We start from the raw sequence: 16,953 nt of genomic DNA on the forward strand, positions 1-16,953 counted from the left end.
ATATTGGAAGAAAACAAGGCCTAGATCTCTGGTCTTAAGCTCCATGAAGTCTACACAGTGATTTGCTTTGAATTCTTACAGTTAAGAGTAAGAATCCATAGCCATAGCCATAAGCATGTTAATGTGAATTATTGCTTTTATGTTATTACTAGCTTATGCTGCAAGTGCTATAGAATCATAGAATCATAGAATGGCCTGGGTTGAAAAGGACCTCAAAGATCATCTGGCTCCAACCCCCTGCTATAGGTAGGGACGCCTCCCTCTGGACCAGATTGCTCAAAGCCCCATCCAGCCTGGCCTTGAATGCTTCCAGTGAGGGGGCATCGACAACCTTGCTGAGCTACCTGTCCTTTCTGGGCAACCTGTTCCTATACTACAAGACGTGCTTTCCACCGATCTCCTCCTTCACCTATGAGGTTCTAGGGAACAAATACTTTCTCCCTTAAGCATATTAAACTCCCACACAACAGTAGATAGCTGTACACACAGATGGCCCAGTTAAAACAAGCAGAAGATTTCAAATTTGCAGGCCGTTTGAGAATTATTTCTCAGATGCTTCACCTTTCAACAGTGACAAGTTAGCCTGGGAGTTATGAAGCTCTCCAGAGAGTGTGTTTATCCCAGAAGCTGTATGTAGTTTACAAGTTCTAAAAAGCTGACAGCATGCTGTGATGCAGTACTATTACATTTGAGTATAATGTGGCTGAAGAGCACTAGCATTATTTCTGGCTGGCAAATGTACAGCTTAGCTCATGTGGACTGTCTGTTCACCAGCCTTTTTCAGCTAGAATCAGATCTATACTTTTCCCGTGAAAGTCTTCTAGGCAGTTTTATGCAAAATTTTTATGAAATAGAATTACCATGCTTTTTATTTTTAGTAAATAGAATTACCATGCTTCGATGGATGCATGTCTTTAGGGCAGACTACATCCTGCTATGACAGCAGAGAGTATTATTTTCAGCAAGGTGCATAACCCCAATCTATTGAACACACTCCCTGCCAAGTGTTTTAGCATCACAGCAGGACAGATAGCAATCCAAGTCACATTGCTCTTTCATCACAACCTGTCTGCTTTCCAACATGTTGTGCAAAACTGCATCAGATTGATGTGTTCAACATACTAATCACGGGTACTTCTGATACTGTTTTTATTCTTCCAAAACTCGGCCTGATACATGACTGCTGAATTTTTCAGATTCCTGACTCTGATCCAGACAGACTTCCTCCTGTGGATCCACCAGATGTTAGCCAGATCTACCCAGTTCCCGCCAACATTCGACCTGTCTTAAGCAAGTACAGAGTAGAGGTGAGTCACTTAGAATATATCCATTTGCAAATCTCAGCTTCTTTTATTCTATTACTGAACTGTAAAGTTTTAATTACCTGTGATGATGAATTTAAAATTCTAATCTATAGGAATGACATAAGTTTGGGTCTCATATTTCAACCAAGTATTGTCTTCTGCCTGCTTGTAAATGATTGCACTTTAAAATCAGGGAAATTACATCCAGATCTGGATAGTTCGCCACCAAAACAGACTTGTGGTTGAACTGTGCATTTAGTAGAATATGAATCATGAATTCATATTCTAGCAAGGAAATGACAGCACCAGATAAAGATAACTATTTTTGTCAAGATCTCATGATCTATATCCTACAGTAGTAGAAATGGCCACAGAGATATTGCATTTCAACTGGGAACCGCTGGCAGTAGAGTAGGATCTCACTGGTCCTCACCCTCTGCCATTGAAATAGCTTTAATGGGCCTGGTGAGACTTACACGTATCTCCAGCCCTGCTGGTGTTCAATCTTCCACAAAGTCCCTCGTGGTCCTTTTTGGTCCCAATAATCTTTTCAGTGTCATGAGACTCATGGCTTCCCTTGCCAACTGTAATGGAACCATCCATCATTGCCCAGCTCTATCTTTCAGGTTCCTCCTGTGTGTCCTATCTAGTCCCACTTTTCCTGCAGACCCCTCATTCACAGACCCAGTCTCCTCTTTGTCTTCCAGATCAGGATCATAGTTCTTTGAAAGAAGCTTCTTGGAGACTTCATGCTGTCTACTGCAGACCTAATGGCCAGCTCAGCTGGTAAACCTCTATTAACCACCTCTGCTCATATTGGGATTTTTTTCTTCTCCAAGAGCTCAGACACCTCAAACAAACTAAGACTCTGCTGTTCAGACTGATAGTTCCTTTGCCCTTCTGAAAGTATGAATTCACCATTCATGATCAGTTGCTGGTGGTAATAAATCCTTGATAATAATCCAATATTATTGCTTGCTTTAGCTTTAATTTCTACCATAAATATGATAGCTAATAGTTATGAGATTTAGGTTATGGAGTTTTCTTGTTTGTTGTTTTCTTTTTTTATCAGCAGTACTGCATTCCCAAGTGGATACAAGGGGATGGGATCCCAGCAGTGGCTTCCTACTGACTGAGGGATCTCTTTGGACAACTGATGTTCTTCTCTGCCCACCACAGGTCCTGTTCTGGGGTGTTCGAGAACTTAAGAAAGTCCAGCTTCTCTCCGTTGATCGCCCCCAGGTTTTCATTGAGTGTGCAGGAAGAGGAGTGAAATCTTCCGTCATCCACAGCTACAAGAAAAATCCCAATTTCAATGTCCTTGCAGACTGGTTTGAAGTGGTGTGTACACTATGCTGCTTCTTGACTATCCGCTCTCTCTAGGCAAGGTGTTAATTACTAATTTCCCTCTTTTCTGGTCAAATTATTTCCTCTGTCTCTTGTATAAATACTAAGGCATGTCAGTTCTCGTGGAAAAAGATAATGATTTGAAGGTGTTTTAAAAAGACTGTTGCTACAAATGTGTGATAAAAGAAAAAGATATTACTCATTATGTCTCATGTAGCCAAGGAAATACTTTGCAACCAGGTTTTTACTGATACAATGGATCTTGTTGCCAGGTAACAGGGCTGCTTTTAGAATGTTTTTCCTCCTTATCTCCCATTTTTCAGGGTACAGCTTTGTTGTTTTTGTTTTTGATTTTGATTTCTTTTGTTTCTTTTTTTTTTCTTTTGTTTGTTTGTTTGTTTGTTTTAAATTTCTTTCAATTCATTTAATTGCCCCAGTGTCTTACTGGACTATTCAGAGGATTGGTCATTTCTTTCTCATGAACTCTGGACCTTTTCAATTGTAACCTTTGTTGCTATGGTCTGGTGATTTAATTATTGCGTATTTCCTGCGTTGTAAGAGCTAGTAGTTTCACTAGGCAAAGGTCAACATCAGAAAAAATATTGTGTCCAATTTGCTCTACTTGGCAGCATTAACAAAAAACGGGTGAAAGTTTATTTATAAGTGAGAAGAATATCAAAACATTACCTTGGATATTGAAGTACAATTACTGCAGCATTTTTATCTTCCATTGTACATCACATGTCACAAAGAGCTGTTTTCCCTTTTGTAACTCATTCTGTAAAACATGCAACCACTGAGCGTTCCCATCTCATGGTTGGGCAGGCTAAGACAAGTAGGTTTAATAGCCTTGGGCAAAGCAGTGGTGGCATTAGGACTCACAATCTCCAGTAGTATGTTCATTCCCTTTGAACATTCCCGATTCTCCTCGTTTAACCTTACAAGATATGCTTGCTTATGACAGCATGCAACTGAACTATGTAAGAAAGTTCATATGGTTTGCTCTGTGTTCTTAAGGACAAGGATTTCAGAGAATCATAGAATAGATTGGAAAAAAAACACCTGAGATCATCTAGCCCAGTCATCAACCCATCGCCATCATATCCACTAAGCCATGCCCCTCAGTACTGCATCTACCCTTTTCTTGAACAGTTCTGGGGACAGTGACTTCATCATCTCCCTGGAACTTTACATCAGATGTTGCAGAAACTTGTGGCCAGAATTATGTTGCTTGTGCTGTATACATTTTGTCTTTGAGCGTGTAAATAGATGTGGTGGAGAAAGGATGGAAAAGTGTCAACCTCACTGAGTTTCATCACAAATATGTGACAAGTGAGCTATATTCTCTAGCACGTCTCATACTGCTATCTGTGCATCTCCACTAGGAACTACCAGAAAATGAACTCTTGCATCCCCCACTAAGCATCTGCATAGTCGACTGGAGAGCTTTTGGGAGGAGCACTCTTGTTGGAACACACACCATCAATTGCCTTAAGCAATTCCTATTTAAGCCCCAGTTGGATCTTCAAGCCACACCAAGCAGACTTGACATTGCAGAAACAGAGAAAGGTAAATGAACAAGCCAGATCCCAAACAGAAAGAATAAGCAGTGTTTTGTGAAAATAGTGAAGCAGCTGCTCAGAGGCTTCACACCAGGTACACGCTTAGGTTTGTTTTATTGAATTAAGTATAGAGTCAACACTTATGATTTGTTCATCATCATACGTGATGATAGCATTTCTAGCAGAATTTTACCTAAGTTGCAAAGTTTTAATTTCAGCTTCATCTGAGTCATCCCAGCCTCCTGACTTATCCCAGGAATCTTGTTTAGCTGATCACATCTACGCTGAGGTGGAGCAGGGTAAATGTACAGTGATAGAGCTAGAACCAGGTCCTGCAACACCTCCTGCTGCTGAACCAGAACACTCCATCTCCAAACCAGAGAAAGACAGAAAACAGAAGGTGAGCATCGCTGAGACTGCCAGCTGTCTGCTGCAGTCTTGTAGACTTCAGCCCTTCCTTATAAAATTGTAATCTCTTGTTTGAACTCAGGATTAGCCAGATCCTTAGATGTTGTAGCAGTAGAATGATATTTTCCAGATAACAACTTAATAGAAATTCTGGGTTCTAATGTTAGCACCCACCCTTCTCACTGGACCTTAATAGGACTGGTTGTCAATGCTGCTTTGACTCCATGTAATTTAATTAATTCCATTAATAGATACTGCCTTTCTACCTTCTGTGCTCATCCCATGGACAAGCAATACTGTTATAGTAGGATTTTTGCTTCTGGTCTTGAATGATCTACTTAATTACAAAATTGTCACTATGAACAACTGTTTCTATGTTGATGGTGTGTAAGCATGGATTAAAGTCACATTGTGTTAGATGTTGTATAAAAATAGAGAGGAAAGTCTGTTTTCAAAACATTTTACAGTTGAAGGATGAAGCTGGTGACAATGTGTGGATATAAAGAGACAGAAAAGCACAAAGAAGCAAGGCAGTTCTTGCCAGCACGGTCCCATACTGTACAGTATGTGCACATATTACTGTACAGTATATAATGTGAACATTATATACTTTTTGTTCATTTGTACATTTGTTCATGAGCACATATTCTTCATTTCTCTCCAGTTTTTGCCACCACAATCACTGGTTTATTAGCAAAACTAAAAACAGAGGCCACAGGAATGAGTTTCATTTTACATGCTATTTCTGCAGCTGCACAAAGCATGTTTCTTTAGCCCACGATGAAGTGAGATGCTTCCATAAGCCTTCATAGTCAAGAGGTCAAGAAAAATGAAGGAGTTTCTCATACATACATGTACACACTTCCCTGAATCTTTCATTTCTTACAGATCAATTTTAATGTATTATACCAGATATAGTACGAAAGGATTTCCTAGAGGGAAATCTGTAATTTAATTCTCCATTTCATATTAGATATCATCCCTACTTTCTATGCATGATCCTACTCCTGCCAAATAAACAGTTTCCGTGAGGGTTTAGGATGAAGCTACTTGAGAAGGGCCTAGGCTTCTTAAACAACAATGAAACTACTAAGATTAGCCGCATGTTTTTAGCTTTTTGCTTATTTGTTTGTTTTTAATGAAAAATACAGCTGTTCTGATCTTCAAAAAGCAATGAAGTTCTTAGAATATTTAGGAACATGAAATTTGTACCTGCATGTTTATACCCCTTAAAATGTTATTACTTATGACTCTGTATATTTACCTGTTGTATGGATTGATTCTTTAGCAATGTCTCAAATATTCAAAATTTTAGCAACATAAGTAGGTAACATAGGGATTGCTTTATTAATACGATGATCATCATGAAGTGTCTTGGAATAAAAGACAGAGATGCTAACTCATACTGCATTTTATGTAGCTCTTGGAGGTAGAGATTTTTTTCCATATACATCTGTTCATTCTTGATGTCATGTATAAGAGATTAACTTGAATCTGTTCTAGAGTTCAATTGTGTATTCTTTGGTAGGATAGGAAAAAATCCTTGCGACGGTCAACAAAGAGGAAAAAAAGAACAATTGCAGATGAATCAGCTGAGAATGTTATTGACTGGTGGTCAAAATACTATGCATCCATGCTCAAAATGCAAAAAGTAAGTCATCCAGTAAGCCCTAACTCATACCGTAAAACTAGATGAACCTGATATTGCACTCATACTGAGGAGTTTGTCCATTGTCTTTTCTTTTTCCTTGAAAAGATGAAAGAAATTTTTCCTAGTGAGGGGAAAGCTGAAGACTGTAAGTAAATTATTTGCATTTTTCTATTATTTTGTATTTCTAAAACTTTTCTTCTCTATTGCTTTACTGCTAACCATTAATGTCTAATAACAGAAGTCTGCTGGTATAGAGGATTCTTTCCTCTACAGATGATCAAATGGTGAGTAGGTTAAAACTTCACAAATAGTGTTGGGTTAAACATGAGTTTTTCTATTGTTCCAGTATTATGATCAAAGATTTTAATGTCAAAATTGTAATGATAGAAAATGAACATTATCCTCATCTTATATTGCATTCGTAATAGGTTCAGAAAAGGAGCTTCTCTCAATTTTGAATCCAATTAAAGATCAATAACATAGGAACAGATTCTGCTGATAGAGTCCATTATCAAATTTGTAACTTTCATAGCTGTTAAATTTTAGCTGTTGATCATGTTCAGGAGAAATTATTTTGCACAAAATTCTTTAAAGAATTGGCCAGAAATAGGCACTGTGTGCATATATGACATGAGGAAAAACTTTTTCCCTCAGAGAGCAGTCAGGCACTGGAATGGCTGCCCAGGGAGGTGGTGGAGTCACTGTCCCTGGCAGTGTTTAAGAGACGTTTGGATGAGGAGCTGCAAAATATGGTTTAGTAGCATGTGGTAGCAGTAGTAATGAGATGACGGTTGGACTAGATGATCTTATAGGTCATTTCCAACCTTGTGATTCTATGATTCTATGATTCTATGATATACATATATACATATATACTTATGTCCCTGTACATAGAATCATAGAATCATTAAAGTTAGAAAAGATGTCTAAGATCATCTAGTCCAACTGCCCACCTACCACCAATATTTCCCCACTAAACCATGTTCCTTAGTACTACATCTACGCAGTTCTTGAATACTTCCAGGAATGGTGACTCTACCACCTCCTTGGGCAGCCCCTTCCAGTGCTGGAATTTCTCTTTCTGAGAAGTTTCTCCTAATGCCAAACTTGAATCTCCACAGGCTCAACTTGAGGCCAATCCCCCTCATCCTATTGCTGTTACCTGGGAGAAGAGGCCAACCCCCACCTCACCACAGCCTCCTTTCAGGGAGTTGTAGAAAGCAATAAGGTCTCCCCTGAGCTTCCTCTTCAATGACTGAACAACCCCAGTTCCCTCAGCTGCTTCCCATAACATTTGTGCTCCAGACCCTTCACAGCTTTGCTGCCCTTCTGTGGACATGCTCCATGGCCTCAGTGTTTTTCTTGCAGTGAGGAGCCCAAAACTGAACACAGTACTCGAGATGTGTACATATATGTGTGTACATATGTATGCAAATATATCAAACCCAAAGACAACAGTCCATGGCTCGACAGGTTCCTCCATAGTTAAACACAGCTCTAGTAATTATTTTTGACAGAGGTAACTTTTTGAATAGACTGAGAAAGCAAAGAAATGCTCACAGTTTGCACAGAACTGTTGTTCAAAGTTAAACTATAGCAACTTTGCATGGTATTGCCAGTGATTGAGGTGATTTTAAAGATGATGATGAAATTTCTGTAGATTGAGGACACAGACTGAATGCCTGATGTTATTCCTCTCAAAATTGCAGCTGACAGTATGATCAGTATTTCTCTGATCATAGGTGCTGCTGGGAGATGAGGAAGAGATCACTTTCAAGGTGGAACTCACTTGTCCATGGGGAGGGAATGTTTAGATAGAATACATTCTACAAAGATACAATTTTCACTTATAATTATACTTTTACTTGATATGTTGATAAACAGTTATCTGCTGTCAAGGCAGTTGTGACGTTGTTTTTTTGTCTGAAGATTCAAGACCTTGTAAATTCTCTTCTGGTATTTTTTGTTACTTATGTTAAGCTATGATGATAAGCATTATACATATAGGATGGCACTGATACAATATGTACATATATGTGCAGTTCTAAGTATTGAGTAGTAGTGGTATCAGACACACACAGACTACTCTCAAATTGAAAGAGAAGTGAACTCAAAGTCCAGACTTCAGCCCAATAACTGGTTTCAGTGCCATTTTTGGGGGCTCATCCTCTTTTTGTTGATAAGTCCACTGTCACTGTTTGGAGTCTGGCTCATGCTTAGGCAGATACCTCTTCCCATTTTTCCTACATCCGGGCTTTCTCAAGGTGAGATACTCTCTGTTTTATGACACCTTTAAACAGAGAAAGGCTTGGATCTTTTGATATTTGAAGTACCAGTCAGCCTAAATAGTAGCTTCCAGTTTTAAATAAGCTTTAAATGTTATATGAAAGATGTTAAGATCTGCAAGGAGTGAGAGAAAAAGCAACAGTGTTCTGGGAGGTGGCCAGGAGGGAAGGTGTTGTGCAGGACATCATCATTCTTTGTCCACCAAGCTAATCATGAAGATAGTCAGCCACAGACCGTATGAATTGCCACCTCTCTGTCTGCAGGACTGGGAAAAGAGGGGATCTTCTGCTTCATAGCAGAAGGATGAATGAGGAAGGAGCAAGGGGGGAATCTTCAAAATGTATTTTGCATTCTTATCTGAAGAACTTTATATGCATTACTGAGCAGAAACCTAAATGATGTCATGAAAATCTCTGCAGGCAAGCAAACTTCAGACTACATTGCGCTGACTGTAGAAGAGGAACCAAACAAAAAGAAGGATAAGACATTCAAAAGGAAACAGCAAGAAACAACTCCAAACCTAGCAACACTGCAGGTGAGAGAGAAATAAGGTTGTTGTTCAGTCTGCTTGAATTCCCTTAACCCCAGGGACAGAGTTCAGCCAAACAAATTTATTTCAGACACTTTGACATTAATATAACACATGCAATAATAGTGTATTACAACCTATTAAGGATGACTTAAAAAAAGAGCGTAGAAGACATTACTGCAGCTGCCAGGACACCGTCCCTGCTGGGGTGGTAGTATCTAGCTTGCGTTGGTTGGGTAACGATAGAAGGAATTCAAAGAAAAAGATATAAGCCATGAAGAGATGAGGAGATATGAAAAGTTTAGGACACTTTGGATTACATTCTAGCTGAGTAAAGGAAAATTTGAAAATGCTGTTTCCAAATTTTAGGAGATAATTAAGCTAACCCCTTCTCTTTCACACTGAGTAATACTTCATAAACTACAGACAGAGAGTATAGGAGGAAAAGAACGGGTTTTTTTAAACAATTTGATCTTGTTACCTGTCCTAAAGCCCTGTCCCCATGGCACTTTACTGTTGTCTACTTTGCTCTTTTGTGATACTGAACAGCAGTTAAAAGGCATCAGTACATCAAAGGCACACAGTAAACATCACAGTGCAGACAGTAAACAGTGCATCCACACTGTTTTTCCCCTACGTCAGTACTTATTAAATGTTCATCGTGGCTCTTCAAGAGCCACTTCAGCCCACTGCATTAATGCACTGTTTTCAATCCTTAGAAAAGACTTTGATTAAGAACAAAACTATTCCTGTTTCAAGTTGGGAATTAACTTTGTTTTCCCTCAAGGAGTTTTGCAAAAACTTTGGTGTTATTACAATCCATAGTTTGAGTCAAAATGGATTTTAAATCATCCTGTAATAAAAAAGTTGCTATAAATATATTCACTGCACCACAAAAAAATAAGCATTCTCCTATTTTCAAAGATTTATGAAGGAGACTTGGAGAGTGAATTTAATAACTTTGAGGACTGGGTGAAAACTTTCCAGCTCTTAAGAGGAAAATCTAATGATGAAGTTCATGCTGACTCTGAAGACAGAATAATAGGAAAATTTAAGGTGAGCTCTGATGTTAAATAGGCAATAATTTAGAGACTGTATGTTTTCATGAGTATTTTCGATGTATCGGAAATGGAAGAAAGGAGTAATTGTAGTCTGTTGCAAATAGAGTCATCTCTTTTATTGGACCCAGAGTCATATTTTTCCTGGACCAGGTATTCACTGCTGATTTGAAACAAGGAATTACAAAATGTTTTAAATCGCAGAAGAGGAAAAGAGACATATGATCTCGTTCAGATTCCACTTATGCAACTTCTGTTACTACACTGTAGTAGTAACAGTGTAGTAACACTACACACATCTCCTTATATGTTATTTTGAATAGTTTTATATGCTCCATGTGAAAACAATTGCATGGTCTGATCCAGAGCATCATTAGGCAATCTGAAAATGCAATTCAAAGCCTGAATAATATTAGTAGAATTTCAAGCACTTTGTACGTCAGAGGAATTGATTAAACTCATTGATACTTTCTTACTTTGCAATGCAAATTTCTGTTCAAATGACTTACCAATTGCTTTCAGGCTGTATGAGCTACTTAGCAGCATGAGTTAATATTGATTTATATGAGTTCTAATGTGGCTTCAAAAATATATGGCAAGCTAGGTTCCAGTCACACTGCCGTGAAACTATGTCACTGTAATTATCATTTTGCAAATATGTAGACAAGATCAAAATGTTGTATATAGAGTATTAATACTAAAAAAAGCAGATTCAGCACACTGAATCCTGTGTTCCCTTGGAGTGGTTCCACAAAACACGTTGTGTGTGTATGTGCTACAGAATGTGCTGCATGAATGATGTTTTGCTTGCATTTGAAGGGTTGGTTCTGCATTGCACTTGATCTGTTTTTGAGGATAGATAAGGACAGTGTATTACCTGTATTACCAGGGCTCCTTCTGCATATACCCAAGTCATGAGGATGGCAGCTTGCTGGACGGAGGGCAGCCCCACATCCTGCAAGGGATACCACCAAACCATTCCGTCAATGTCCTTATCAGGGTGTATATTGTGGCAGTAAGTAGATAACTGCTCTTTGAACCAGAAAGTAACTGGGATGCTGCTTTTCAACTTGGCTTAGCTCCAGTGTTTTGCACTGAAGCTTCTGAAAGTCCTCATCCACGTGGTAGTTTTTTATTGTTATCTCAGACAATGTTTCATGCTGTAGAAAAGAGTGTTCAGAATAGGAAACTTTCCAAATTCCTCATGATGAATCACAAGACAGAAGAATCTCTTTTCTTGTTACAACTGAAAGGGCTAGGGGTAAAAATAACATATAACAGAAAACTTCTCCTAGACACATTATGCAAATTTGGTAAGTCTCAATCAGTAGAGTTGTGTCAAAATCACACAAATGTAAATATAGCCTTCTCAGTGAGTGGAAAAAGAACAATGTGTAAGAGCTGTGTGTTGGGTGTAGTCAGAGTGGTAGATATTATGGAAAAAGTATGAGAAAGAGAAAGAGGTAAAAATACAGAGGACAGGATAATGAGGGAGTGCAAAGTGAGAAATGAAACAGAAGGAGCTGGTATTTAAGAGCTGCAGGTGACCAAGGAAGGAAAGTATGCCATACAACAAGACAATGACAAAACTGAAGAGTAGGAAGTGATTGCATTATTTCCTTGATATAAAGAGGACTTGTATTGCATTGTCCAAGGATCTCATCCATTCTTTTGGGGAAACCTTTCCTGAATCCAGCCTGCACTATTGCAGCCAGCTTCTTCCTCAGCACTGATTCTCTTGCCCATCTCTTTTCCCGTCTTAGCAGTGGTGGTGAGATACTTCCATCTCCTCCATCTTTGGAAATCCTCCTCTCATCCATCCAAATTGTTTTTTCCCAGCAACTTGCAGTAGTAAATAACAAATTTTTTATTACTCAAGTAAGGCTCCTGAATCCCCAGAGCATGTGTGAACCAGGCAGGGAACCCACAGAGTTGTTCTGTGACCACACTATGTTTAGAAAAGTTTCCTGAGGATGTAGTCTTTCTTCCTAACAGGCATTTAACCTCAGCCCAGCTGATCCAGATGGCAAGTCAGATCCCTACATTGTGCTGAGACTGGGCAACACAGAAATTAAAGACAGAGAAAACTACATTCCCAAACAGCTGAACCCAGTGTTTGGAAGGTCAGTAAAGGCTTCTTTTCATTTTCATTGGAGGTTTCTCTTTTGTCCCTTGTCTTGCTGTAACCATTACAAAGTGTTTTGTTGTATGCTGATGTTGGCCTGTTCAGATGTTTTACAGTTCTACTGATTAAAATGTTGAAAATTTATGTCACCCTGTATAATTACAAATTATTTCATTTTCATAACAATCAATTCATCATGAAATGCAATCTGTGAAAGGTTTCTTGAAGTGATGCATGAAAGGAAGTGAAGCAACAAATAATTTTGTCTCAGCAAATTAATACAAAGTTTAAAGGGAAATAAATATGCACAGAAGAGTGTGATTTCAAAATCTGTTTCCATTTCAGGTTGAACAGAATGGTAAATAAATGCCATCATTAAAGGACTAGTTTTAGCACGCCCCAGTCTTCTGAATGGGGGTTCAGATTCTCAGAAAACATCAAATTGGTATTATCAAGGTGTTATGTTTATTTAATGTTGCTAATTTCAATAGCCATTGTTTTATTACAGTAAGTTTCCTTGTTTTAAGGTGAATAAACTGTTTTGAGTGGGATGGAGGTAATCTAGAAGAACATTAAGACAGAGAAACTGTATTCCATTGTACTGAAAGCCCAATTAGTCACAATAGGGTTCTGTCTACAACAGCAGAGACTTGAAGTAAAAAGGGAAAGAAGACAAGAAAAGAGTGATCCCTCCATTGCATACCATGTCAGTCTCTGTGACTGAAGTTCTCCTTTAGTAGAGGTAGCAGCTGAGTCTTTATTGTGCTAAACCCTGAAGATAATAGATGCATATAGCTAGAAGGGAAATCACTACTATTTGCTTTAGATATTAGATTTAGATGGCTAATTCACTTGGACAATACTTGCTGCTGCTACAAAAAGCAATAGTGGGGTGACTGCCCAGCAAGTGTTGTACAGCAGTAGTATCAGTCATGGTAATCAACTCTCACCATCGTTAACAGCCCTGGTCAGCATGGCACCACGAACCCCAGAGCAACCCCAGAGTTTTCCTAAACTTCTCTTTTCTTCCAAAATTGCTCTGCTGTTGCTACAGATTATACTTTGATCAATTTGAGAAGAAGGATAAAATTTGATAGTGATCAGTTTTTCTTCGGAGGAATCTGGAGCCAGTGATGTGCTGATGAGGATATCCTGTCTTCCAACAATTTATCAAATCCCTCTTAAGTATACTTCCAGCTTCCCAAAATATCTCATGACAATTATTCTTATCCCTTGAAATTTGCACTCAATGAAAAGAGACTTCTTGTTTTTGCTTTTTTTTTTTTTTTTCTTCCTTTTTTTAATTGTTGTAAAGCTTTTACCTGATCATTTTGTTGGGTGTCCCCAAATCCTATATTCAATATTCAATCCAGTAGATCTGGAACAAAACAGAAAAGACTCATGTATTCCTTTAAAGCCTTTTGAAGATTCTGAAAAGTGTATAAAAACTGTCACATATACAGTTTCTTTAGCCTCACGATTTCTATGTGTTCACCTACGATAGATTAAGGAAAAATCTTTGCAACAGTTCTACTCCTTGCCATTGTTCTGTCTACTAAAGGTGAGAACAATCTTAGAACAGCACAGGAGGTGGTGAGGGAGTAGAATAAAAATATTTTGCACTGTATGTTTCCAGTATATTCAGACATTTCATTAAAACAAAAAATACAAGCAAAAAAAAAAAAAAAATCCATTGTTTATTAGAAGAGAAAATTTGCAAGTTGAGGAAACTATCCACACATTATTCACATTATATTCATTAAGTTACTTTTTTAGGTATCAAAATTAATTTGACTTCATGTTCTTCCCAATTTTTGCCATAGGTCATTTGAAATCCAGGCTACATTTCCCAAGGATTCCCTGCTTACAGTTCTGATCTATGATCATGACTTTGTGGGAACTGATGATCTGATTGGAGAAACTAAAATTGATTTGGAAAACCGTTTCTACAGCAGGCATAGAGCTACCTGTGGGTTACAAAGTCAATATGAAATGTAAGTACCTCTTCAGACAGCCACAGAGAGCAGCATGTGGTGAATGAATATTTTGAAGGAGAAATTCCAGATGTGGCCAAAAATTAAAATTTCTCCAAGACAAAAGTCACAGGAGGCATTTTAATTAAGTTTCACCGCAGAGCTTAGCAGTTGCTCTAGGTATCTGTCAATCTACGCAGGAAGAGAGTAGCTTAAAATTAACAACACCGTTTGTTCACCAAGTGTTTTAGGTAATAAACAGCTTCTTTATAACATATCTGCTTGATAAATTACCTTTGGACAGGCATATAGGGCCACTGTAGTGGAAATGACTCACAAGGCAGTGACACTGAGTTCCTGATCCCAATCACACAGCTGGACTCTCAAGGTTGTTGCTGTGCGCAAAGATTAATCAGTATGGAGAAAACCAAACTAAAATAACCCCACTGCCTTGGGGTGGGGCATTTGCCTTAGAGATGAGAATTTGGGGTTCTTGCTCCATGATCGTTTCACTATTTTATCTACAAACCATGGAAAATGTAAAAAAAAGAGACCAAAACCGAAGCCCTTATTAGCTGTAGTATGAAGTATTTCTTTATGTCCTTGTTCCAGGCCCCAGACAATCTCAGCTTCTCCCTTTGCACAAGGGAGCAACAGAATGCATCTTACTTAAATGTCAGATCTGGAGATAGAACATGTAGATTTGAATCCTTCAGGTAGAACAAAGAAGAATCTCTAGTCCTTCTCTTCTCTTCTCTTGGCTGCCCATTTTTCTGAGGGAAAATCTCAGCCATTTCTCTCAATTCTGTTCCCTCCTTGCAGAGAAGGGTACAACGCATGGCGAGATGCAACCAAGCCAAGTGAGATCCTCACTAAGCTGTGTAAGGACAACAGAATAAATGGGCCTTTCATGCGGCCAGGGGAGATACAAGTAGGAACAAAAGTCTTCACGGGACAGACAGTCTTCACTGAAGATGAGAATGGTAATGAAGTAGTTTATCATTCTTTGACTAATTATAGTAATACCTATAGCCAGGACCTTCTTGTGCTATGTATCTATGTACTGTCCTTAGAGTAAGGAAAAGAGCAGTGAGGATGAAGACAAGGTGGAACCAAAGGAGGTAATCTTGGAGATAGTAGGGAACATTCTCCTCACTTCTCCGTGTTTATGCATCTTAGAGCAAGTGCCTTTTGGCATCAGAAAAAATATAGCTCATTCCTCTGGTAGAATGCTGTTCATGCAACACTGTTAGAGAGAGAAGTGCTGGTCCATTTTCAGTTTGCTGGCCTGAGAGAGTTTCCAATATTGCTGCTTGTTTTCCTCACTGGAACATGAACAAATGTGACTCCCTGATCTAGATCAAAATCTGGTTCAGTAAAATGAGAATCAGAACAATCCGTGTCAAACAAAATGATGAAAACTAAAAGAAAGGAAATACAAAACCAGATGGTGAATTCCATCTCCTGTAAAGCTTTTGTACACAAGTTTTTCATCGTATTGTAAAGAAATAGTTTACAGCACACAGTTTTTTATATGCTTTTTAACCAAACTGCTGTTCAAACAGGTCCATCTGGATCCTTATTTCCTGCTGAGTCCTTCCGTTGTTCATCATTTGGGCCTTTAAAACTAAAAAAGGTCACAGATTTGAGATTTAGAGAAGTACTGAAAAGTGGAAAGCAGTAACATTTCTACTTTGCAGGTGGTGAAAGCAATATTTGAAGGACTTGCATCCAGATTTAGATAGTGAGAGAAAGAATAATTTAACTTTGCTCTAGAAGTATGGAAGTTAGATATCTACTCCAAGGCAGTCTGGGACTGCTTGTAGCCAGTAAGAACAAACAGCATCTTCAGAAGATGTGAGAACAGTCGTTAGAAAGGTGCCTGTGACAGACAGAATGGGTTATCAAGGAATAGTCTGTCCCAATAGCCCACTGAGCCGTGACTGAGTAGCAGATGCTAAGGACCTTGCCTTTAGCTGGATACAATTAGATGAAACATATCACATCTCAAATACGTGCTACTGTGAAAAAGGGAGTCAAGACTCAGAACCAAAGAGTTATCCTTCCTTGCTGTGCCATTAGGAAGGGTTCAATGCTGTTTAAATCCAAATCAAATTTTTTGTAATCTACCAGCAACTCTTAAATAGCTTGGAAAAGTGAGACATCCTGCTTCAAATCTCTGGTGGAACCTACACAAAAAGGGAAAAAAGAGAGACTCAAGGGCTCAGAAGGCCTCCTCTCCTTTTCAATAACCACATCACCTGCACTATTAAGACTGCTCCTCCCTTGAAATGCCCTTCTCCAGGCTGAGGAGGCTGGCAAAGCTGAGCTGCTCAGAAGATGAGTCCTTGCCCATGGCCTTCAGCCCTCACATTGCCGCTCTTCCCCTAAGGTGTGCTTTGGTTCTCCAGGGGAATCTTTGCTGTTGCCATCAAAAGGCAAACCAAAGCTATAGGTATAATTTCTGGTGAAATGATTTGCTGTATGCATAGAAAAACTGTTGCCCAAGTTCTACTGTTCTATTTACCACAGTGAGTACACTCATTTACAAGAATTAAATGTGCTTTAAGACTCTCCTTAACTGAGGTACATAAAATCTTCCTTTTAATTTAATTAGATTTTTAATGACCATCTTTAATACTTAATGGAACATATTAAGGGGTTTGGCATGCTAATTTGGCTCTGGTTGTTCTTTTTGTTTTACCTTTCC

General features: G+C 38.7%; 1 protein-coding gene across 4 annotated transcripts in view; it reads left to right on the top strand.

Annotated features, from left to right (window-relative positions):
- FER1L6 (fer-1 like family member 6) overlaps positions 1–16,953 on the top strand; it is an 84,614-nt gene that overhangs the window by 54,930 nt on the left and 12,731 nt on the right. For 3 of the 4 annotated variants that reach the window (XR_014882687.1, XM_085221650.1, XM_085221651.1), the window contains 12 exons: positions 1,197–1,307; positions 2,484–2,645; positions 4,037–4,220; positions 4,420–4,613; positions 6,150–6,272; positions 6,378–6,417; positions 8,978–9,093; positions 10,012–10,143; positions 11,035–11,160; positions 12,141–12,268; positions 14,094–14,264; positions 15,066–15,226. Coding sequence is in view for 3 of the 4 variants with exons in the window: in XM_085221650.1 (XP_085077776.1) it covers positions 1,197–1,307; positions 2,484–2,645; positions 4,037–4,220; positions 4,420–4,613; positions 6,150–6,272; positions 6,378–6,417; positions 8,978–9,093; positions 10,012–10,143; positions 11,035–11,160; positions 12,141–12,268; positions 14,094–14,264; positions 15,066–15,226 (1,648 nt within the window). In the remaining variant the exon portion in view is untranslated. The remainder of the gene's footprint in view (positions 1–1,196; positions 1,308–2,483; positions 2,646–4,036; positions 4,221–4,419; positions 4,614–6,149; positions 6,273–6,377; positions 6,418–8,977; positions 9,094–10,011; positions 10,144–11,034; positions 11,161–12,140; positions 12,269–14,093; positions 14,265–15,065; positions 15,227–16,953) is intronic. The other variant, XM_003205270.5, reaches the window with a different exon arrangement.

The sequence above is a fragment of the Meleagris gallopavo genome, chromosome 3 (genome assembly GCF_905368555.1).
Source record: "Meleagris gallopavo chromosome 3, MGAL_WU_HG_1.1, whole genome shotgun sequence".
Classification (NCBI taxonomy): Eukaryota; Metazoa; Chordata; class Aves; order Galliformes; family Phasianidae; genus Meleagris; species Meleagris gallopavo.